The sequence below is a fragment of the Mobula hypostoma genome, chromosome 22 (genome assembly GCF_963921235.1).
Source record: "Mobula hypostoma chromosome 22, sMobHyp1.1, whole genome shotgun sequence".
Taxonomy (NCBI): Eukaryota; Metazoa; Chordata; class Chondrichthyes; order Myliobatiformes; family Myliobatidae; genus Mobula; species Mobula hypostoma.
The window spans coordinates 48042309-48068345 of record NC_086118.1 but is presented as its reverse complement, the minus strand read 5'-3'; the positions used below and the strand labels follow the sequence as shown (position 1 = coordinate 48068345).

At 43.7% G+C, this 26037-nt stretch overlaps 1 protein-coding gene across 2 annotated transcripts in view; it reads left to right on the top strand.

Annotated features, from left to right (window-relative positions):
- Positions 1-26037, top strand: part of tmem235b (transmembrane protein 235b) — a 101109-nt gene that overhangs the window by 38151 nt on the left and 36921 nt on the right. Inside the window, exons 2-3 of one of the 2 annotated variants that reach the window (XM_063074566.1) lie at positions 17403-17483; positions 24849-24986. In XM_063074566.1, coding sequence (XP_062930636.1) covers positions 17403-17483; positions 24849-24986 — 219 coding nt within the window. The remainder of the gene's footprint in view (positions 1-17402; positions 17484-24848; positions 24987-26037) is intronic. The other variant, XM_063074567.1, reaches the window with a different exon arrangement.

Genomic DNA, 26037 nt, shown 5'->3' with positions numbered 1-26037 from the left:
TAACTTCCTCGCAAAACTCCGTAAGGTTAGTTAGACATGACCTACCACGCACAAAACCATGTTTACTATCCCTAGTCAGTCCCTGTATATCCAAACATTTATCTAATCCTTCCCCTTAGAATACCTTCCAGTAACTTACCTACTTCTGATGTCAGGCATAACAGCCCATAATTTCCCGGCTTATTCTTAGAGCCTTTCTTAAACAACGGAACAACATTAGCTATCCTCCAGTCCTCTGGCACTTCACTTGTTGCTAAGAACATTTTAAATATCTCTGTTAGAAGTACATATATGGAATAAAATGTTCATAAATACATAAATACCAGCATGCATTTACAATGTAAACAGCATTATATGAGGTAGTTTAAAGTGTTTACTGTGCATTGCAGTTACTGAGGTAATAGATAGGGGGCAGTATGGGGCAGCTAGAATGGTTGATCAGATTAACTGCCTGGGGGGAACAAACTTTTAAGATGGTGTGGATTTTGTTCTAATAAAAGCTATAGTACTTTGCAGAAGGGAGCTTTTGAAAAAGACAGTTTGCTGACCTGCTGAGGGGAAAAAAGATTTTTACAGTTAACCCTAAGAATCCTACGATCCTTATGTTTTTTTATACCTCTATCAGGTCACTCCTCGGCCTCCTCAGCTCCAGGGAAAACAAACCAGCCAATCCAGCCTTTCCTTATAATAAAAAGCAGCCAATCCAGTCTCTCTTTATAACAAACACCAGCCAATCAATCTTGAAACAACTGTTTCATTGTCAGTGGTGTCAATCCCACTCTGGCGTCATTTGGTTTAAGTTCATCTTGGGAACTGAAGATGCTGAAATACTCAGTAGGTCACGTAGCATCTGTGGAAAGCGAAAAAGAGTTGAGGTTTCAGACCCATCAAAATAGCCTACCTGAAATATTAGCATAAGGGATTCTGCAGATCCTGGAAATCCAGAGCAACACACACAAAATGCTGGAGGAACCCAGCAGGTCAGGCAGCATCTGTGGAGAGGAATAATCAGTCGTGTTTAGGTCCAAACGCTTCATTGGGACCTTAAACCTATGAAAGGTCTCGGCCCAAATTGTTGACTGTTTAGTCTTCTCCATAGATGCTGCCTGACCTGTTAAGTTTCTCCAGCATTGTGTGTGTGTATGCTCTGAAACAATAATATTTGTTTTACCTTGCACAGATTTTGCCTGAATTACTGGCTGTTTTCTACATTTTCACTTAATACTTTAAATTTAAAGCATTTGTAGCATTTTTTTTCTGGAAACTGGTGCTTTAAGGATTCTTATCACAGCAGAAGAACATGCAAGTGAGCCTCACCGTGAGATAAGAGATGATTAGCTTCATTTGTCACAGGTACATCAAAACATACAGTGAAATGTGCCATTTGCATCAAATCAAGTCAACAAGTGTCACCACGTTTCTGGTGCCAAAATAGCATACCCTCAATTTACTAATCCTAACCATGCGTCGTTGGATAGTGAGAGGAAACTGGAGCACACAGAGAAACCCACACAGCCACAGGGAGGACGTGCAATCTTCTCAGAGACCGTAGCAGGAATTGAACCAGATCTCACAACTGGCGCTGTAAAGCCTTGCGCTAACCGCTACGCTACTTTGCTTCAGCGCCATATTTACGTTTGCTGGCAACATCGCCGTCACTGGCCGAATCAAAGGTGGCGACGAATCAGCATGTCGGAGGGAGATGGATAGACGGACTGAGTGGTGCCACATCAACCTCTCACTGAGTGTCAGCAAGACCCAGGAGATGACTATTGACTCCAGGTGGAGGAAACTGGAGGTCCATGAGGCGGTCCTCATTGGGCAATTCTGAATCAGAGGTGGAGTGGCTTAGCAACTTTAAATCTGAAATGTTATCACTTCAGAGGATCTGTCCTATTACGAAGAAAGTATGGCAGTGTCTCTATTTCTCTTGGAGGTTTGCGAAGATTTGGCATGTCACCTAAAACTATGTCAAACTTCTATAGATGTGTGGTGGTTGTATCACAGCCTGGTATGGAAACACCAAAGCCCTAGTACAGAAAATTCTACAAAAGGTAGTGGATACGACCCAGTCCATCACAGGTAAAGCCCTCCTAACTGCTGAGCACACCTGTAAGGAGCACTGTCACAGGAAAGCAGCATCCATCACCAAGGAGCCCCACCTTCCAGAACATGCTCTCTTCTTGCCTTGGGATGCACACCACCAGGTTCATGAACCTCTCAACCATCAGACTCTTGAACCAGTGGATATAACTTCACTCAACTTCACTCGCCCTATCACTGAACTGTCCCCACATCCTATGGACTCACTTTGAAGGACTCTTCATCTCATGTTCTCGATATTTATTGTTTATTTATTTATTATTGTCATTATTATTCCCTGTTTTTTTCTATCTGCAGTTTGGTTTTTTTTGCACATTTGTAGTTGTGGGTCCAGTTGGGTGCAATCTTTCATAGATTCTATCGTGTTTCTTGTGTGTACTGTGATTACCTGCAAGAAAATGAATCTCAGGTTTGTATATGGTGACATGTATGTACTTTGATAATAAATTTACATTGAAGTTTGAATCTTATGCAGCTCCTGTAATTATTTTGATTGTTTGCTTCAAGTCCAGGGTTCACACTAGCTACACGTTCAGCACATTGTGAAATTAAAGAGGTTACGCTGAGGAAGCAGATGTTTAGTGTTTGCTTTGAATGGGAATATTTCTAACAATCTATCTCTCCCTCAGCAACAGAATGGCATGTTAGCCCAGATACCACAATGTGATCTTTATAGTGTAGTTTCAAACCATAATCTCCCAACTTGGAGGACAATTATGGAAAAGTACGAACTGACCAAGGGTCACAACCATAATGAAATGTATTAATGGTGTTTATAAATTTTGATAAATCACCTCAGTTTCCTATTATCTGGTTCAGGAGGTTTATCCAAAAGACTTTTTGGCACAGTGGTACAGGTAGTAAAGCCATCGTCCCACCGTTATACAGTTATAGGGTCATATTGCACAGAAATGGATCCTTCAGTCAACTTGTCCCTGACAACCAAAGCACCTAAGGACCCAGATTAATCATTACCTCTAGTGCCATCTATGTGGAGCTTGCCCAATCTCCCCGTCACTTTGTAGATAGCACCTGACCCCCCCACAGAATGTTCCAGCGTCCTGGTACATTCAAAATAACGTGCCAGTCGGCAAGTTAATTGCTCCCTGTGCCTGGTGCTCCAGATGTGGCCTCCTCTACATTGATGGGACAGCTTTGTTGAGTACCTTGCGGGTCTCCTGCCACAATCGGGGTGGGTCGACTGTACAGGATCAAAATAAGCTGCAGAGGGTTGTAAACTCAGTCAGCTCCATTATGGAAGCTAGCCTCTGTAGTATCCAGGACATCTTCAAGGAGCGATGCCTCAAAAGGTCGGTGTCCCTCATTAAGGACCTCCATCTCTCAGGACATGTCTCCTTCTCATTGTTACCGTCAGAAACCTGAAGAGACACACTCAATGATTCAGGAACAGCTTCTTCCCCTCTGCCATCCGATTTCTGAATGGACATCGAAACCACGAACACCACCTCACTACTTTTTTATTTTTATTTTTGCGCTGTATGGTGCACAGGATGGCAACCTTTCCGTTTCCTTAGCACTTGTCTGTTTTTCATGAGGCCGAGTTGCTAGCCTGACGCTCAACCCAGCAAGGATGGAAAGTGTGCAGGGAGCCGACCGGATTCGAACCCAGGACCATTCACGAAGTATGGTGCAGATTCACTACACCACCCGACAACTATTTTATATATATATATATAGATATACTTACTGTAGTTCACATTTTTCCTCTATCATTATCTATTGCATTGTACTGCTGCTGTAAAGACAACAAATTTCATGACATATGCCGGTAATTTAAACCTGATTCTGATTCTGATTGTGGGGAAGATAAAATGGGATTAGTGCAAATGAATGCTTGATGTTCACTATGTAACATCATACAGTGAAGGTATATATAAGGCAGAGGTAGATAAATCCTTGATTCGTCAGGGCATGAAGGATTACAGGGAGAAAGCGGGAGATTGGGGCTGAGAGGGAAATGGATCAGCCATTATAAAATGGCACAGCAGACTTGATGAGCCAAATAGCATAAATCAGCTCCTATATCTTACAGACTCCCTGAAGGCATGTCAAATCAAATGGTTCAAATAGGTCAATTCAACATCAGAGAATGTATGCAGAATACAGCATGAAATTCTTACTCTTCACAGACATCCACAAAACAAGAACCCCATAGAATGAATGATAGAAACATCAGAATCCCAAAGCCCTCCTGCAGCAGATCTGTTGACCCCCCACTTGTGCCAACATAAGCATTGACCCTTCTCCGCTCCCCCACCTTGCAAGCAATCGCAAAAGTCCTGCAAAATACCTTGATCAGCAGTGAATATCCTCAGGAGAGGAGAGGAGAGAAAAGGAGAAAAGTTGCAAAGATAGAAATAGATATGTTAGTTTGTCCATTATTCTAGTTAATATTTTCTTCACAGCACCAAATCAGGAAGGGAGGAGAAGATGGCGGCGTGATGCAGCATGCGCGGCCGCTTTGAATTGATAGCGTATTTGTTAAATAGGAGCCGTGCACAATCCTGATTTGATGGAGACAGCCGTGAGAAGCACTGAGGAACATCTGGAGAAACTTCTGAAATGCCTGCTTCACTGCCGCTGCTACTGTGCGATCGAGAATCTCCAGAGGGGAAGGCCTCAAATCCTCGGCTTTGCCTATCGCCTGTTGCCAGGGCCGGGGTTGAAGCGCTCGGCAGAGATGGTGCTTGGTGCTCGTTGTTGGAGGGCTGGTCGGAGGCTCGAAGTTTTCAGATGGACTCAGAGTCGGACTGTGGTCGGGTGCTTCCAGGATGCTGCATCGGCAAGTTTGCGGTGCTGGAAGCTCATTGCAGGAAGAGTTTTCTTCCTTCAACTGTCTGCGTGAGATGATGGGACTTTCAAGAGACTTAGAGACTTTTTTTTTACCGTGCCCATGGTCTGTTCTTCATCGAATTATGGTATTGCTTTGCACTGTTGTAACTATATGTTATAATTATGTGGTTTTTGTCAGTTTTTTTAGTCTTGGTTTGTCTTGTGTTTCTGTGATAGCATTCTGGAGGAACAAATTGTATCATTTCTTAATGCATGCATTACTAAATGACAATAAACGAGGATGTGTCCACATAATCTAATCTTAAAAAAATCATATAAAAGATGTATGTTTGTGAATGTAGACTACACACTTTTCTCTCTGATTGTCATTTCTGAGTGGGATATTATTAAACACAGTATTCTGTTTTCTAGAGGTTTATTGAGATTAAATATTTCATGGCTTAATTTACTTCTGAGGTGGATTTGCTTCAAAGTGGAATACAACAATTTTTTATTACCTAGGTTTGAGACAGAACATTGCAAATACACTTTGGAAAAAAACAGCTGCCCTCATGACAATTAAACTTTTGTCTTATGTGTTAATCGATTTTTTGGCTAACTAGTCTGTGTGTGTAACTTCACTAATGTGATAGATGGCTCTCTTTCCATGGCAATTGTGTTCTGTTAACTTTTAGAGAATAAAAATTTATTGCAAGTTAAAGTGTCCGACACATGGCATAAACAGTGCTAACAGTGTGAGAAACCTTAATGATTAAAATGTTACCAGGGCAGACATAAAAAGTTCAAGCTCATTACCAAGGGGAAGGGATGAAGACCTGTTGAACAATTGCTGGCAGCTTGTGAGGGGTTTAATTATGTTCACTGGAACTCAGGCATATTGCGCAGTCTGCAGTGATTGGATTTTTGACGGTGGAGAACATGGTGAGTTTGCCTGTTGCGGTCTATATGGGTTTTAGCAGGGTGTATGATTATCAATCAATTAGTCATGTGCTTGATAATGAGGGAGAATCATAGCCAGATCGAACCCTGTCCTATCCGGATGCATTGTGGCTTGATAGGGCAACTGCTCTGCTGAGACCACAGGAAACTGCAGTGTGTTGCGGACACAGCTTAGCATGTCATGCAAACTGACCTACCCCCTTGGGCTCTGTCTACACTTTTCCATGCCTCTAAAAGCAACCAGCATAATTAAAGATCCCAACTATCCTGGACTTCCTCTCTTCTACCCTTCCCCCTTCCACTGGGCAGAAGATCCAAAAGCCTGAAAGCATATACCCCCAGGCTCAAGGCCATGATACGACCCTTGAACAGTTCCCTAGCACAGTAAGTTTGGAGAAGAAAAGATTTCAAGTCACAAGCATACTGAAACATGCAGCAAAATATATCATTTGCGGCAAATCAAATCAGCGAGGATTGTACTAGGCAGCCTGCAAGTGTTAACATGCTTCCAGTGCCAACGTAACACGCCCAGAAATCTCTACCCTAATGAAGGGTCTAGGCCCGAAACGTTGACTGCTGCCTGACCTGCTGAGTTCCTTCAGCATTTTGTGTGGGTTGCCCTGGATTTCCAGCATCTGCAGAATCTCCGGTGTTTATCCCTAACCCTAACCTGTATGTCTTCGGAATGTGAAAGGGAACGTGGAGGAATTACACGCAGCCACGGGAAGAATGTCCAAACTCCTTACGTCTTGTGACGGGAATTGAACCTTGACCTTACAACTGGTGCTATAATAGCGTTAAATTGCTCTGCTGCCCTTGTCTTGTGAGGGCTCTTTAGCTCATAATCTACCTCGTTATGGCCTTGCACCTTATTGTCTGCCTGCACTGTACTATATTTTGCATTCTGTTCCTGCTTTTCCTTTGTACAATTTCAATGTACTGACGTTTGGAATGATCCAAAAATGCAGAACAAATTTTTCCCTTGTATCTTGCTACATGTGACAATATCAAATCAATTACAAATTCAATACTAAATAACTGGATACTTAGATGTTCAATGGAGCAGAGGGGTCCAGATCCCTCCCTGTAAGTGGCAAGATAAGGAGCCTGACTAATTAAAAAGCATACGGTGGGCATTTGTTCGTTATGTGTTGTGTTGGATGACATAGGTGATCATGGTCCCATGACCATGATTGTTCTTGGCACATTTTTCTACGGAAGTGGTTTGCCATTGTCTTCTTCTGAGCAGTATCTTTACAAGATGGGTGACCCCTGCCATTATCAATACTCTTTAGAGATTGTCTGCCGGGATTCAGTGATCACATACCAGGACCTAAGATATAGACTAGCTTCTCATACAACCGTCCACTACCTACTCCTAGGGCTTCATGTGACCTTGATTGGGGTGGGGGGGGGCTGCACTACACCGTGCCCAAGGGTGACCTGTAGGCTAGTGGAGGGAAGGAGCGCCTTACACTTCCTTTGGCAGGGACATATCTCCACCTATGATGTATGTGTCTTTATTGTGTGGGCACGTGGCCAAGTGGTTAAGGCATTCAACTAGCGACTGAAGGTTATGAGTTCGAGCCCCAGCCGAGACAGCGTGTTGTGTCCTTGGGCAAGGCACTTAACCACACAGTGCTCTGAGATGACAACGGTGCCAAGCTGTATCGGCCCCTGCCCTTCCCTTGGACAACATCGGTGTCGTGGAGAGGGGAGACTTGCAGCATGGGCAACTGCCGGTCTTCCATACAACCTTGCCCAGGCCTGCGCCCTGGAGAGTGAAGACTTTCCAGGTGCAGGTCCATGGTCTCACAAGACTAACGGATGCCTTTATTGTGTGAAGCAGAGAGAAAAAAAAGTGGGAAGGTCACCTTAGAACTCATTGAAGCAATAATTAGTGAACAACTATAGTTCCATTGACAGTCCTGGTCATCAAACTATAGGGATAAGTGAACAGCAGAGAGGCTGTTGAGCCTGTTGGGTGAGAATAGAACTAGAGGTCCGAGGTTAAGGGTGAAAGGTGAAATGTTCAAGAGAAACCTGAGAGAGATCTTTTTCACTTAGTGTGAGTGTGAAATGAGCTGCTGGTGGAAGTGGTAGGTGCGGGTTCAATTATCAACATTTAACAGAAGTTTGGATGTGTGGAGCATGGACGACCGTGGTCCAGTTGCGGGCCAATGAAACTAGGCAGAATAACAGTTTGTCATGGACTAGATGGGCCGAAGGGCCTGTTTCGGTGCTGTAGGGTTCTATGACTGTGAAGTAGCTGCGTGTAAAAGTCAATGAGGGAAAATTGGACAATTTGGGACCATTTTCATTTGCAGAGAGGAGGATGAGAGGAGATTTAATAGGAAGGATAAGAAAGTGCTATTTCTCTTACAATAACCAGGTATCAGTGACAAAAGGTAATTTGTAGAATCATTAAAGAGGAAAGGAAGAAAAACATTTTCTTCTACAAATGGTGGGTGTTTAGAACTGAAGGTCGATATGAGGAGTAGAAGCAGACAATACCTTAAAAAATTTCCTGGAACTGCACGTTACTAGACCACAGATCAGAACCTGGGTTAGGGTGGACAGCTCCTTTTCAGCTAGCATTGCAAGATGGCTTACACCATCTCTGTGGAACAAACCTTCAATTCGGTGACTGCTTCCCCATATTATTTTTAGTTACAAAGTAAATGATATCTCAGAGCTCGTGCTGAGATAATGCCACAGGAATGACAGCCTGGATTAATCACTTTGATATAGCTGTCGTTGTTCAGCTGTGTTCAAAGAACTACGATCCGTTCCCTGTTGTGATCCCACTTCATTCCACAACTGTTAGTAAAAGAAAACAAATGCAATGATCCAGGTTTGAAATGAGTTTTACCTGCTGGATCTTTGATTGTTCCCGTGACTGGAGGCAATCAGAGTCACAGAATCGGCCAGGATCAGCACTGCCAATCACTGCTTTCTGACCCTATGTGGTCGGTAAACCAGCTTGGACATGTGTGATAGCTCTTTCACACATAAAACTATAAGACTTGGGAGCAGAATTAGATTTATTGATTTTCTAATATATTTGTTGTTGTAATTTATCGTGATTTTTAATGTATTCCACCATGCTGCAGCTGCAGAACAAATTTCACGATACATGTCCGTGATAATGAACCTGATTCTGATTCATTAATGCACTTGTATCACCTGAAATCAGAACTCAATTACATGAGACGGCCTTGATTTAATTAAAAATGCTGTTTCTGACAGTAAAACGAGCACAATATAAGACAGACGCAGAATTAGGCCATTTTCCCCATTTATTCTGCTCCGCCATTCCATCTTGACTGATTTATTATCCCTCTCAACCCCATTCTCCTGCCTTCTCCCTGTAAACCACGACGCCCTTTACTAATCAAGAATCAATTCCAGTGCTTAGCATTTTACCCTGACCTTTTGCAAAGAGTGACAATGGAGTAGTATATCAGTACGATAACCTACGAGTGTGGGCGGGGGGGGAACAAACCGAGCCCGCAAGACGAAAGCATGCGCACTTGAAAAGGGAGAGCCCTTCACTGCGCGGGCAATCGGCCACCTGCTCACTCACCACAGTCTCACATTCGATTCAATACAGTTCATCATCGGTGGGCAGCTCGGTGACTGAGAAGAAGAAATTGCTGTGGGAATGAAGAGAAGGGCGACACAGTAGCGCAGTGGTCAGCGTAACGCCGTTACAGGGCCAGCGACTCTGGGTTCAATTCCCACCGCTGTCTGTAAGGAGTTTGTACACTCTCCCCGTGACCACTTGGATTCCTCCAGGTTCTTCAGTTTCCTCCCACAACAAATAGGTTAGTAGGTTAATTAATCTCACAGGTGTAATGGGCCCATCGGGCAACCTATAGATAAATAACCTATTTATTATAAATTACTATGATTGCACATGGCACAGTTAGGTGGAGACTTAACATAAAGATTTTTAATCCTCATGTATGTGAAGGATGTAAGAAAGAGAGTCAATTCAATTCATTGGCAGGAAGAGCTTGTTACCGTGCAGTGCACCTAAATTAAATTTTTAAAAAAATTGGAGCTGGAAATGGTCCCAAATTTAAAAAAAACTGGAGGTGTATTTTTGAGGCTTGGGTTCTAGAATAAGTACTAATCATTGGGGCAGATGTAATCAATTTAGCACCTTGGACCTGCTCTGCCACCTCAACATCGTTTTCCCATCAGAGTTACTCAGACAGCATAAAGTCTTGGGTCACATCACCCTTCTGATAGATCAACAAATGTCAAGTGGAAGTAATGGCCTGGTGGCTGCTTGTAAATTCAGAAAGCCCAGGTTGTAGATTGCACCTGAAGTCTGGCTGAAGTGGCAGATAAATACGTTACGTTGACTATCTGCGTTGTCAATAATTAATTGGATTGTTACTCTGGATCCGATGCAGCACAAAAAACCCCACAAAATGCAGGATAAGGTAAAGAACACAATAATTTTTAAAAAACAGTAAATATAAATATGTTGGATAGCTTATGTACTGTAAATAGATTGTATGTCAATAAAGTGATGCTAGGCACAGGAGTGTCTGCACAGGAAGTGACTGACAGGAAATGATAAAGTACTGGTGGTGGATTAATGGGCGAAAGTGTTGATCAGCCTTACTGCTTGGGGAAGTTAACTGTTTTTGAGTCTGGTGGTCCTGGTATGGATGCTCTGTAGCCTCCTCCCTGATGGGAGTGGGACAAACAGTCCATGAGCAGGGTGGGTGAGATCATTCATGATGTTACTGGCCCTTTTCCGGCATCTTTCTGTGTACATGTCCCTGAAGGTGGGTAGGTTGGTGCCAGTGATGCGTTGGGCAGTTTTGACTACCCGTCGCAGAGCCTTCCTGTCCACGGCAGAGCAGTTTCTGTACCAAGCAGTGATGCAGCGTGTTAGGGTGCTCTCTACAGCACATCTGTAGAAGCACGTAAGTACAGATGTGCATAGTCTAGCTCTCGTCAGACAGAAGAGGCATTGGTAAGCTTTCCTGATTGTATAAGACCATTTACATGTACACAAGGAGCACAGCATTGTCCCTGTCACCAAACTGATCTGAAGTTTGAAGAAAGAAATGGCATTTTTATGCAGAAATTGACTAGCTGTATAAAATATTGATGTGCACTTCTGAATTCCATTATTTGCATATTTAAGTACCAGTAGAACATAGAAAAGTACAGGAGCAGGCTATTCGGCCCACAATGTTGTGCTGAAGCAGCTAAAAATCTAATCAAAAACACCCAAACACTAATCTGTCCTACCAGCACCATGTCCATATCCCTCTCTCTTCCTTACATCCATGTGCCAATCCAAATATCTCTTAAAAGCCTCTAAATTATTTGCCTCTACCACCATACCAGGCAGTGCATCAGCGCGTTTGGCATCCATGGCTCTCTGAGTAAAAAACTTACCCCTCACGTCCCTGTTGAACCTACCTCCTTTCACCTTCAATGCATGCTCTCTGGATAGACATTCAAATACTGGGAAACAGATGCTGTTTGTCTACTCAATCATAGTCTTGTAAACCTCTATCAGATCTCCCCTCAGCCTCCGGTGCTCCAGAGAAAACAATCCAAGTTTATCCAGTCTCTCGTGATAGCACATGCCCTCTAAACCAGGCAGCATCCTGGTAAACCTCTTCTGCACCCTCTCCGAGCCTCAACATCCTTCCTATAGTCGGGGGACCAGAACTATACGCAATACTCCAGATGTGGCCTAACCAGAATTTTATAATGATGCAACACAACTTCATGACTTTTGAACTCAATGCCTCGACTAATAAAAGGAAGCATTTCATAAACCACCTTATCGACCTGTGTAGCCACTTTCAAGGAGCTATGAACTTGGATCCCAGGACCTCTCTGCTCAGTAACACTGTTAAGGACCTTCCCCTTAACTGTCTCCTTGCATTTTCCCTATCAAGGTTCAACACCTCACACCTACCTGTGTTAAACTCCATCTGCCAGTTCTCAGCCCATATCTGCAACCGATCTACAGTATATCCGGCTGTATTCTTTGTCAGTCTTCTACATCATCTGCAACTCCACCAACCTTGGTATCATCCTCAGATTTACCCACCCACCCATCTACATTTTCATCCAGGCCATTAATAGAACACAAACCTCCAGGTTGAGTCGGTGGTGAAGAAGGCGAATGCAATGTTGGCATTCATTTCTAGAGGAATAGAGTATAGGAGCAGGGATGTGATGTTGAGGCTCTATAAGGCACTGGTGAGACCTCACTTGGAGTACTGTGGGCAGTTTTAGTCTCCTTATTTAAGAAAGGATGTGCTGACGTTGGAGAGGGTACAGAGAAGAGGTACCGGGAATGAGAGGTTTAGCATATAAGGAACATTTGTCTGCTCTTGGACTGTATTCCTTGGAGATTAGAAGAATGAGGGGAGACCTTATAGAAACATTTCGAATGTTGAAAGGCATGGAAAGAGTGGATGTGGAAAAGTTGTTTCCCATGATGGGGGAGTCTAGTATGAGAGGGCATGACTTAAAGATTGAAGGGCACCCATTCAGAAGAGAAATGCGAAGAAATTATTTTAGCCAGAGGGTGATGAATCTATGGAATTTGTTGCCACGGGCAGCAGTGGAGGCCAAGTCATTGGGTGTATTTAAGGCAGAGATTGATAGGTATCTCAGTAGCCAGGGCATCAAAGGTTATGGTGAGAAGGCAAGGGAGTGGGACTAAATGGGAGAATGGATCAGCTCATGATAAAATGGCGGAGCAGACTCGATGGGCCGAACGGCCGATTTCTGCTCCTTTGTCTTATGGTCTTAAACAGCAGAAGTCGCAACCCGGATCTCTGTGGAACACCACTGATCACAGACCTCCAGCTTGACTAAGTCCCTTCAACCACCACACCTTGCCTTCTATGAACAAGCCAGCTCTGAATCCAAACATCCAATTCATCTCAGATCTCCTACACCTTAATCTTCTGGATTAGCCTCCCTTGTCTTGGAACGTTCAGTGACCTCGGTTCCCTGGTTTGAGCAGAAAGGTTGTACAAGGATTAGGCTTTCAAGGACTGTGTCCAGCCTGGGTGACTGGACTAGGTCTGCACACCATCTCCGTCAGCTAGTCATCTTGACGGTTGACTTAGTGAACTCCAACACATAGAAAAGTGTCCTCACTCTTTTCTGCTAGCACGTTATTTTAACCCTTGCATTGCTGCAATGCTCACACCTGCAGAGTGTCTGATTTTAAAGCACCCCCTCAAGTGGAGAAACTGAATGGGTATCACTTTCTATCTGGAGTATGTTGTAACGAGGAGCAGATACTTTCACTGAAGATGAGCTTGAGAGTTGTGAGTATTCCTGCCATGCTGTTAGTTAGACCATAAGACATAGGAGCAGAATTCGGCCCTTCGGCCAAGCGGTTGACTTGTTCCATCGGATCTGCTCTGCCATTCCATCATGGCTGATTTATTATTCTTCTCAACCCCATTATCCTGCCTTCTCCATGTAACCTTCGATGCCCTGACTAACCCTACCAGCCTCTGCTTTAAATATACTCAATGCCTTGGCCTCCACCTTCGTCCATGGCAATGAATTCCACAGATTCACCATCCTCTGGCTAAAGGAATCCCTTCTCGTCTCTGTTCTAAATGGACGTCCCTCTATTCTGAGGCTATGCCAATCTCCAAATGTGTCCAGATCCTTCTGCAGATTCACCACCCTGCTTCCTCAACACTTCCTGCATTCAACACTCAACAACACCTATCTTCATATTGTCCACTAAACCATCTATTCTGCCATCCAAATCATTGACTGATAATGCGAAAAGAAACGGTCTCAACACAGACCTCTGTGGAATACCACTAATGGGATACTGGCAGCCAACCAGAATAGGCCCCCTTTATTCCCACTCTTTGCCTTCTGCCAATCAGCCACTGGTCTCTCCATGCTAGAACCTTTCCTGTAATATCATGGGCTCTTTAATCGTTAAGCAGCCTCATGTGCGGCACCTTGTTAAAGGCTTTCTGAAAATCCAAGTAAACAATATCTACTGACTCTCCTTTGTCTATCCTGCTTGTTAATTCCTCAAAGAATTCCAACAGATATGTCAAGCAAGATTTCCCCTAAGGAAACCATGCTGAATTTGGCCTACTTTATCATATGCCTCTAAGTACCAGAAAACCTCATCCTTAATAAAGGATTCCAATATCTTCCCATCCACTGAAGTCATGCTAATTGGTCTATAATTTCCTTTCCTCCGTTCTTAAAGAGTGGAGTGGCGTTTGCACTTTTCCTGTCCTTCAGAACCATTCCAGAATCTACTAATTCTCGAAAGATCATGTTTAATACCTCCACAAGCTCTTCAGCGACCTCTTTCAGAATCTTGTGGGGGGGGGGGGGTGTAGTCCATCTGGTCCAGGTGACTTATCTACCTTCAGACCTTTCAGCTTCCCAAGCACCTTCTCCTTAGCAATAGCACTGCTCTCACTTCCACTTCCTAACAGTCTTGACATTTCTGGTGTACTCTTAGTTAGAAGACTAATACAAGTATTTATTAAGTTCACCCTCCATTTCTTTGTCCCCCATTACTACCTCTCCAGCATCATTTGCCAGTGGTCCAATATTCACTCATGCCTCTCTTTTACTCTTTCAACATCTGAAAATCTTTTAGTATCCTTTTTGATATTTTTAGTTAGCTCACCTTCAAGTTTCATCTTTTCTATCTTTGTGTTCTTTTAGTTGCTTTCTGTTGGTTTTTAAAGATTTCCCAATAGACAATAGACAATAGGTGCAGGAGTAGACCATTCGGCCCTTCGAGCCAGCACTTCCATTCACTGTGATGATGGCTGATCATCCACAATCAGTCTTGGGGTCCAATCTTCTACATTCTCACAAATTTTGCTATATTATATGCCCTCTCTTTTGCTTTAATGCTGCCTTTGACTTCCTTTGTCACCCACAGTTGCCTTGTCATCCAGTTTAAGATGGCTCTACTGGAGGTGGGTGACAGCTTACTGGCGGTTCTCAAAGCAAGAATTACGGTGAAATACTCTATTAATAACACTTTTTCTGTGGAAATCTGTGGTAAACAACCACCGCAAACAATGAAGAGGCAAGCGAGGATGAAGCAGGTCCAAGGGTTGAGTTGGGTGGGTGCGAGGTGGAGTTGGAGCATGGTCAAGTGGATGGAGTGAGGTCAGGGCATGTTTGAGATGAAGTCAGAGTCAGAGAAGGTGTTGGAGAGAGCAGAGCAGAGAAAAGTTGGAGTTTTTTTTCCAGAGTCAAGGTTGGATTCGTCTAGGTGCCGGGCTGATTTGGAAATGTCAAGTACGGGCCAGCACAGAACGCATTGCTGTGGTGAGGCCCGGGTTCTAGAGCAGGGGGATGACCTGGTGCTCGGACAAGTTAGACGCTAGGCCAGATGGACTGAAAAGGCAGGGTGTCGGGCTCGGAAGTGAGGATCAGGGCTGGTTGTGCTCCACGCCTTACTCTGCTCTCCTCGACACTGAGATTATGGACCTGCTGCAGCTCCTCCAGGCTTCGGGTTTATGGACTCAATTCCATTCGGAATGTTGATGCTTGCCTTATTGTTTGCATGATTTGTTTTATTTTTCTCTCTGTGCATTGGGTGTTGGTCCTTTTGAAAAATTGTGTTCTTTAGGGTTTCTTGTTTTGAGGCAGCCTGTAAGCAGAGGAATCTCAAGGTTCTATAATTTATACTTATCTTGATAATAAATGTATTTGGAACTTTGAATCATTCCTTGCCTAGGCTGAAAGTTTGAGAAGGCAAGGGTGCAGTCCGCTCAGGCAAGAAAGCTCTTTGAAAAGCATACAACAGGAATTCTGCAGATGCTGGAAATTCAAGCAACACACATCAAAGTTGCTGGTGAACGCAGCAGGCCAGGCAGCATATCTAGGAAGAGGTACAGTTGACGTTTCAGGACGAGACCCTTCGTCAGGACCAAGGGTCTCGGCCTGAAATGTTGACTGTACCGCTTCCTAGAGATGCTGCCTGGCCTGCTGCGTTCACCAGCAACTTTGATGTGTGTTGCTTGAAAAGCATAGCTTTTTTTTGCACAGCCGGGGACCAGAGCCATTTAGCTTACTGAGACAAGGTAAGGATGTGATGGAAGCATTCATTGATCACACACCAACTAAGGGACAATTACTTCACTAACTTCAGAGTATTGTCAGTTGTTGGCTTGTAGTTTCTGTTGACTTGTAACACCTATATTGTGAAGGTTGATTGATCTTGCCAGTAAGGAATTCAAACATGGACAGTTTACCAAATGGTCAAAATCTGTAACTGACAGTCAATTTTGTACAAAAATATCTCTGTTCAGACTTCAGAACAATGTGGTGGCAGGGGCCGTGCTATTCTCCTTTGTGCACGAGTAAATAAAGTATGGTTGAGGAATGAGTATGATATTTTTGAGTCCAGTTCATCGGTGTCGACAATGGCATCACGTACCAACCTTCGAGGTTGAATACTTAAGGTGGTGTCATGGAAACACTAACTAAGAACACCAGAGTGTCTTCGAGTTTTGTTTTAAGAGTTTATTAATGTGATATCATGGAGAGTCTGCAGCAGTCTCCACCACCACCAGAGCTCTGATTTTTAGGTTGTACAGAGCTCATACATGCAAACAACTTCACATAACTTTGTTTGGCATCCCACGGTCAGTACATGATCAATCGTTTAAAAGACATGCCAATTATCTCTCAGCGTGAGTCTAACAGTTCTTCCTGCTTCCTGTTATCGGGACTCATAATTTACCCCCAGACACATCCTTCCTCCTTCTTCCAGGGGCCTAGTATCTTATTTATCGGAGTTCCTGCTGCTGCACTTATCATCCAAGGTTATTCTCGACACACACCAGCGGTCTTAGGCCCAGCTGCTCCGGAATGGTCAAGTATCCCATCATACACCAGTTTTAACCACTTCTACCACAGGTGGTGAGATGGTGTTGCTGGTTAAGTGTGTCATCAACCATGAGGATTGTGTATGTGCAAGTGGAGAGTATTCGATCACACCCCTCGTTCGAACCGATCAGGTAGTAAGTGATTCTCTGTTAATTACCACGGTCTGTAAATTAATCAGGTAACCCTGGCAATTGTACGGTCTAATTTCTCATCAATGCGAAGTACTAGGGTACTGATGGAAATGCCATTCAACGTAAAGGAGAGGTAATAAACTGCCTCTTGAGTGACTGTGGTCCCTTATAAGGCTCGAATGGTTCTCACCATTTCTCACCTTAAGTCTAGATGTCAGGCTCCAGTAAAAACCCAGCTGGAAAGATGTACAATATGATGGTTTATGACACTGTATGTTGAATATTAGCTGTAATATTTTAGAGTGCTGTAACTATGACATTCATATTAGCAGCCCACTAATTTAGATTCTTGTGCTTTGTGGCATAGAGCTAGATGCTACACTGGTGAATGAGTTTACTTAATGTATATAAACAGCTCTAGAGGACCGTACAATGTCCTCTTTCTTTTGAGGAAATATTTACAGAAAAGCTGGGTCCTACTGTGTAACATAGTCTTACTTTTTTTTTCAGGTAAAAATGCTTGCATTGCTTTGATAGACCCCTTTAGCGAGGAGAGTCAAAGTGTGCCTGAGTCCCAGCAACACCTACTGTGTAAGTGCCAGCATTTCTTCTGCGTGTGTGTGTGCGTGTGTGTGTGTGTGTGTGCGTGTGTGTGTGTGTGTGTGTGTGTGTGTGTGTGCATGCACTCCACGTTCAGATTTAGTTTCCAGTCATTCATGGAAGATGGGCCATCCCACATTGAACGGAATGACTAATGAGGCGTTTCAGAGGGAAGAGACTAATCTTTGCATGTCACAGCAAGATTCATTGCATTCAGGTAAGGATGGGAGATCTCCTTTTCTGGAGGGTATAACTGAGCCAGATAGGTTTTTATGAAGACCAATTTGACAAACAAGGCTTCCTTTTTAATTCTAGCTTTATTCCATTTGAATTTAAATTGTGTGACCTCTACGGTAAGATGCAAATTCACATCCCAGGATCAATGGTCTAGGTTAAATGTCAATATAAATATACGTATTTTATATTTGTTAATTTATTTGTGGTAATATTATTTTATGTGTTGTGTGTGGGTTATACAAATTGCGTTGTGCACCTTGGTCTGGAGGAACATTTTGCGGTCTACATGTACACATTTGAAATGACAATAAACTAAAACTTGAACATGAACGGTCTGGGAATATTCCTCGTAACCACATGGGTTTCCTCTGGGTGCCTTGGTTTCCTCCCGTATTTCAAGAACTTGTTAGTAGGTTAAAGATATATAAAGACTAAAAATGATCTTTATTTGTCATGTGTACAACATTGCGGCATACAGTGAAATGCGTTGTTTGTGTCAATGACCAACACAGTCTGAGGATGTGCTGGGGGCAGCCCGCGATTATCGCCGCACTTCCGGTGCAAAATAGCATGGCCACCACTTACAAGCCCTAAGCATATGTCTTTGGAATGTGGGAGGAAACTGGAGCACCCAGAGGAAACTCACATGGTCATGGGGAGAACGTAGCCACTCCTTACAGACAGTGGCGCACCCCGATCTTCTGATCACTTGTGCTGTGAAGTGCTGTGCTGACCGCTACGCTACCAAGGCACCACATTAGGTCACATGGGTGTAACTGGGCAGCACAGGCTCATTTCACAAACTTCACCACATATATCGTGACCGAAAGAACTGTGCAAAAGTCTTGGGCACAAATATACAGCTAGGGGGCTGAAGTCTTTTGCACAGTACTGTATTTGTCAACATGGAGCACAGAGTGAATTTGTAAATCTGACGGGAGCAAAGGATGTTGGGAATGGCAAGGGTAAAGTGCCACGGGAGGGGGTGTGGGACAGCTGGCAGAGAAGAAACGTCAGGGATGGGTGGTGGTGTGGGCGCAGACACACCCAGCCTGAGACACCAGGCAAGGTTCCAAACAATTGGTTTATTGGTCATTGCAGAATGTCTCTGTGATACTTCCCACTTCCTCCCCTCTCCTTTCCCCTGTTCCCAATCATGATTCCCCTCTCTCTGCCTCCTTCCCACACTCAGTCCAAAATAGAGACCCATATAAGAATCAGGTTTATCATCACTCACATATGTCATGAAATTTGTTCTTTTTTGCAGCAGTACAGTGCAATACATAAAATTACTAGACTGCTATGCAAAGATCCTAGAAACCCTGATTTTTTATATACAGACTCCCTTTCAAGGACTCTACAAATCATGTTCTCAGCATAATATATAGAGTGCTGTGCAAGTCTTAGGTATATATATTGTTGGCGTGTGGCCAAGTGGTTAAGGCGTACGTCTAGTGATCTGAAGGTCGCTAGTTTGAGCTTTGGCTGAGGCAGTGTGTTGTGTCCTTGAGCAAGGCACTTAATCACTCATTGCTCTGCGACGACACTGGTGCCAAGCTGTATGGGTCCTAATGCCCTTCCCTTGGACAACATCGGTGGCGTGGAGAGGGGAGACTTGCAGCATGGGCAGCTGCTGGTCTTCCATACAACCTTGCCCAGGCCTGCACACTGGAAACCTTCCAAGGCGCAAATCCATGGTCTCATGAGACTAACGGATGCCTATTATATATATATGCTGAGAACATGATTTGTGGAGTCCTTGAAAGTGAGTCTGTAGGTTGTGGAATCAGTTCAGTGTCGAGATGAGTGCAGTTATCCTCGCTGGTTCAGGAACCTGGAGGTGTGGGACCTAAGGCTCCTGTCCCTCCTGCCTGCTGACAGCAATGAGAAGAGACTGTGGCCCGGCTGGTGAGGGTCTTTGCTGACGGACGCTGCTTTCTTATGGCACCACTTCTTTTGGATGAGCTCAACGGTGGGGAGGCTCTTCAGCCCTGCTAGTCCATGCCAACCATGGTGCACACCAATATGGATCCACTGGCCAGTGTTTGACCCATATCCTTCTAGGGCCCTCTACCTGTGTACTTTTACAAATGTCTTTTAAATGCTGTTATTGTACCAGTGTCAACTATTTCCTTTGGCAGCTCTTTCCATGTATGGTCCACCTTTCTGTGAAGAAACTGCCAGTAGGGTTCCTCTTAAATGTTTCATCTCCCACCTTAAATCAATGCCTTCCAATTTTCAGTTTCCCTTTCCTGGGGCAAAGATTATCTATACCCCTTATTATTTTATACAACTCTATAAAGTCACCCCTGAATCCCTGATGCTCCAAGGTATAAAGTCCTAGCTACCATATTCACTGAATTCAACAGTTTTTTTTTTGCTGGCCAAGGTTATGAAGGGTTTGGGGCCTAGAAAGGTGGAAGGTGAACAAATATCCCCCTCCCCTTCCTCTATTCCCACTCCAAACCTTTCACTTCTTCTCCCTGTGTCCCCTCCTCTTTCCCTTTCTCCTATTGTCCACTCTCCTCTCCTATCAGATTCCTTCTTCTCCGGATCTTGGCCTTTCACATCCACCAGGCTTCACCTATCACCTTCCACCTTCCAGCTAACCTCATTCCCCGTTTTACTCTGGTATCTTCCTCCTTCCCCCTCAGTTCTGAAGAAGGGTTTTGGCCTGAAATATCAGCTGTTTACTCCTTTCCATACGTGCTGCCTGACCCATGCCGAGTTCCTCCAGCACCCTGTGGGTGTTGCTTTGGAAGGTGTTTGACCACAGATCAGCTGTGGGCTCACTGAATGAGTGTAAAACAGATGTGAGGGGATGAATTACCTCATGCATTCCTTTATGTTTTAATGTTCTAATATCTCTCGATCTCATAATTTTAATGTGATTGGAGGAAAGTATAGTGGGATGTCAGGATCAGGAGGATGTTTTTAACATAGAGAGTGGAGGGTGTTTGGAATGCACTGCTAGGGGTGGTGGTAGAGGCAGATACATTAGGTGCACTTAAGTGACCCCTAGATAGGCACACGGATGAAAGAAAAATCAAGGACTATTTGAGAGGGAAGGGATAGATTGATCTTAGAGTATGTTAGAAGGTCAGTACAATATTGTGGATTGTATTGTGGTGTGATATCCTATACTCTATAATGTTGAAGTGGAAATTTCTGGAAGTACTCAGCAGAACAGGCTATGCTTCTGGGAAGAGAACTATTTCACATTTCAGGAGAGTATTTTGAACACTTTTTGTTTATGTTTTAGATTTCCAGCATCTGCAGTTTATTTGATTTTCAGTTAAGTGGAGTCAAACCTTGAAGTTGAACCCACTTGAACTTGTATCGAGATTTTGTAAAAACAACTGTTTTCCTTTAGTTCCTCACATCCATGTCAATTGCAAGCCTTTCATCTTAAAGATAAATTAGAATGTTCCAAACTATTATTAGGTTATTATTACACATCCATTTCAGAAACACAATTGGGAAATTTCAGAAGCAAATCTCTGTCTACGTTTTGTTCATAAAGTGCATTGAATTAAGGGCAGATCTTGCTCTGTGAAAGCTTCTGTGAGGATACCTAATGACCAACAAATTTGCCCATGATCTCCTTTCATTGACAGCACTAATCAAGGAGCAACTCGTCTTTTCTCTTCGAAGCACAGCTCTAAAAGCCCAGTCGACGAGGTGGTGCAGGGTCTCTTTGATATTTTTGCAGTTACACAAAGCGCTGAGATGTTACGGCACAGTATCACAGCAGTTAGTGCATAGCCCTACCGTACCAGAGATCAGTGATAGGGGTTCAATACTTGTCGTTGCCTGTACGTTTTCCCTGTGATTGTGTGGGTCACGTCCTGGTGCCTCAGCTTCCTCCCACATTCCAAAGTTGTGGGTTAGTAAGTTGCAGGCTTGCTATGCTGGCACTGACAGCATGGCAACACAATCTACACAAATTTGATAGCGGCTGTTGGGGTGTATTCTGGAGTTTTGGAATAGAGCACATATTAATTTCTATAGCAACCAGTCTTCAGATATGAATGCAGATTGCAGATTCAATTTAAAATGCAGCTCATGACAATGGTCTTCCTAGAGCAGCGGACTGGATTTGATTGCAAGCCTGGAAACACATCATTCACCTGAGATGTCTGGGTATGCATGAATGCAGTTCAGAGAGAGTGATTAACACTCATTTTGGGTGTGTCGGTATGAAGATCTAAGTGTTTGAAGATTATGTGCAACTCAATGGAAGCATGATGAATGCACTGTAACAAAAGAAATTGTCCTGTTGCTACCTTCGTTCGTTAACGTATAAAAATGTGATGTAATATTGGGTCAGGGAGCCTGTACTGAGAGTGTCTCCATGAGAATGCCTGCTTGCTGTGCCGAATAAAGATTTCTATTTAGAAGCATAGAAAATAGGTGCAGGAGTAGGCCATTCGGCCCTTCGAGCCTGCACCGCCATTCAGTATGATCATGGCTGATCATCCAACTCAGAACCCTGTACCTGCCTTCTCTCCATACCCCCGATCCCTCTAGCCACAAGGGCCATATCTAACTCCCTCTTAAATATAGCCAATGAACTGGCCTCAACTGTTTCCTATGGCAGAGAATTCCACAGATTCACCACTCCCTGTGTGAAGAAGTTTTTCCTCACTTCGGTCCTAAAAGGCTTCCCCTTCATCCTCAAACTGTGTCCCCTCGTTCTGGACTTCCCCAACATCGGGAACAATCTTCCTACATCTAGCCTGTCCAATCCCTTTAAAATTTTATACGTTTCAATAAGATCCCCCCTCAATCTTCTAAATTCCAGAGAGTATAAGCCTAGTCGATCCAGTCTTTCATCATATGAAAGTCCTGCCATCCCAGGAATCAATCTGGTGAACCTTCTTTGTACTCCCTCTATGGCAAGAATGTCTTTCCTCAGATTAGGGGACCAAAACTGCACACAATACTCCAGGTGTGGTCTCACCAAGGCCTTGTACAACTGCAGTAGTACCCCCCTGCTCCTGTACTCGAATCCTCTTGCTATGACTGGCTTCAGTGTCTCTCTGGTGGCTTTCATTCACAATCACAAAAGGGGCAGCGTAACAGTTAGCATAACGCTTTGCAGCACCAGCGATCGGGTCAGTACCCACCTCTGTCTGTAAGGAGTTTGTACATTCCCCTAGTGACCACATGGGTTTCCCCCGGATGCTCCAGTTTCTTTCCACATCCCAAGGGCATACGGGTTAGTAAGTTAATTGATTACATAGGAGTGATTGCATGGCGTGGAGTCATTGACGTCTTGGACCATGACCTTCGTCGGGACACATCTGGAAACAAGAACCTGTTTTCTCTTAAAACTATTTAATGTTCACAAGTCAATAATATCCTGTCCTGTATCTAACTAAAGTAATGTTACAGCTATATAAGACCTTAGTTAGACCCCACTTTGAGGGCTGTGTTCAGTTCTGGTCACCTCACTACAGGAAGGATGTGGATACTATAGAGAGAGTGCAGAGGAGATTTACAAGGATGTTGCCTGGATTGGGGAACATGCCTTATGAGAATAGGCTGAGTGAACTTGGCCTTTTCTCTTTGGAGCAACGTAGAATGAGAGGTGACCTGAAAGAGGTATATAAGATGATGAGAGGCATTGATTGTGTGGATAGTCAGAGGCTTTTTCACAGGGCTGAAATGGCTAACACGAGGGGACATAGTTTTAAGGTGCTTGGAAATAGGTACGAGGGGGATGTCAGAGGCAAGTTTTTCACACAGAGAGTGGTGGGTGTGTGGAATGCACTGCTAGCAAAGGTGGTAGAGGTGGATACAATAGGGTCTTTTAAGAGACTCTTAGATACGTACATGGAGCTTAGAAAAATAGAGGGCTATGCGGAAGGGAAATTCTAGGCAGCTTCGAGAGCAGGTTACATGGTTGGCACACATTGTGAGCCGAAGAGCTTGTAATGTGTTGTAAATTTCGATGTTCTATGTTCTATTTTGTTTATCTCCTAGTTTCCAAAACACTTGATATTATTCAACCCTTTGCACTGAGCATATTTATTTAAAATATATCTTAAAGCTACGAGTCTTACTCTACTGATTTGCAACAACATCTCAATCAAGTGAAAAGCAAAATATGTAAGAATAATGGGAGGAAGTTAAATATATCTGTAAGGAAATGATGAGATACTGGATTCCATTGAAGAAAGACTTCACATCCCAATTGTTACTCTGCCTGAATTAGAAGCTGGATTTATAGCCCATTGTGTGAGATAACTGATGCAAACCTTGAGATCACTAGATTCAGAGTTCAAAAAAAATATTATGGAAGTACGTATATGTCACCACATACTTTTTAAAAAGAACTTTATTTAGTTTAGAGATACAGCATGGTAACAGACACTTCCTTCCTAATGATCCCGCAGCGCCCAGTTACACCCACTGTGACTGATCAACCTGCCCGTATATCTGTGGACTGTGGGAGGAAACTGGAACATCCTGAGGAAACCCACACGGTCACGGGAAGAAAGTACAAACTCCTTACGGGCAGTGGTGGGAATCGAACCCCCAGACATTGGTGCTGTAAAGCAATGCACAAGCCGTTGCGCTACCGCGCCGCCATATGTTCCCCTGAGATTTTTTTTTATTACAGGGCGGAATAGGCTCTTCCCATCCTTCGAACCACGCTGCCCAGCAATCCCCTGATTTAATCCTAGCCTAATCACGGGACAATTTTACAATGAGCAATTAACCCACCAACCGGTATGTCTTTGGACTGTGGGAGGAAACCAGAGCACCCGGAGGAAACCCACATGGCCACAGGGAGAACGTACAAACTCCTTATAGGCAGTGGTGGGAAGAAGTTTGTACCTTCTTGCTGTGACCGCATGGGTTTCCTTAGGCATTCACAGTGGAACAATGAAATACCAAAGAATCAATGGAAAACTACACCCAAACAATGAATGGGCAAACAACTAATGCGCAAAAGAAGACAAACTGTGGAAATAAAAAAAACAAATAATAATAATAATAATAATAATAGCACTGTATATAAGTCTTCAGCATCGTTAACCGGCTGAGCTCTGTTCCTTTCTCTTACTTTCCTTCTATCTGTCTTGTCTCTCTCCCTCTTCCTCTTCTCAGTTATGCAGAAGGTGTTTGTCATTTTGCTGCCCCTCAGTCTGGTTCTTCTGGTGCTTGGAGGGATTGGTGGACTGATCAGCTCTCTGGCTAATGGTCTCTACCTGCTTCTGTTCACGGGCTCCTACTTCCTCATTGGAGGTAAGGGTAGTTAATTCCTTTCTAATTTGTTTACACTCAGGTAGATATGGTTGTTATAAACTTGTTCTTTCCTTAACCTCACTCATTTAGGTTTATAGTTGTGTTGTGGTTCAACTCTCACTAAAGGTGTAACGGAAGATATGATGAAGTACAATCAGTGGCCACTGGTAACTCCTGTACCTAATAAAGTGGCCACTGAGATCATGTTTGTGGTCATCTGCTGCTGTAGCCCGTCCACTTCAGGGTTCGACATGTTGTGCATTCAGGGTTATTCTTCTACACACTATTGTTGTAACATGTGATTACTTGAATTACTGTAGCCTTCCTGTCAGCTTGAACCAGTCTTGCGATTCTCTGACCTCTCTCTTTAACAAGATGTTTTCACCCACAGAAATTCCACCCACTGGATGGTTTTTTTTAATGTTTTTCATACCATTCTCTGTAAACTCTTTGGACTGTTGTGCGCGAAAATCCCAGGAGATCAGCAATTTTGGAGATGCTCAAACCACCCCATCTGGCACCAACAATCATTCCATGGTCAAAGCCACTTAGATCACATTTCTTCCCCATTCAGATGTTTGGTCTGAACAACAACTGAACCTCTGGACCATGTCTGCATGCTCTAGTGAATTGAATTGCTACCACATGATTGGCTGATTAGAGGTTTGCATTAACGAGCAGGTGTACAGGTGTACCTAATAAAGTGGCCACTGAGTGTAGTTCCCTGACTTGCAGTGTGTATAATGTTATACTTCAGCAGGGAGATAGTCCTCTCTTTTCATTAGACTCTCTCAATGCTTGAGTGAATCTTCATGAGTTCACGGTATAGACTGAACAGAAATCACACAATTCAAGGCACCAAAAGCTTTGATGATAAATCTAATAAACCACTTTCAGTAACTTCCATCAACTGCTTTTCCTGAAAGTTTTAAAGATTAGCTTTATTTGTCGCATGTACTGTGCATCGAAACATCAAATCATGCAGTGAACTGCGTCATTTGCATCAACGACCAGCACAGGCTGAGGATATGCTGGGGGCAGCCCACAAGTG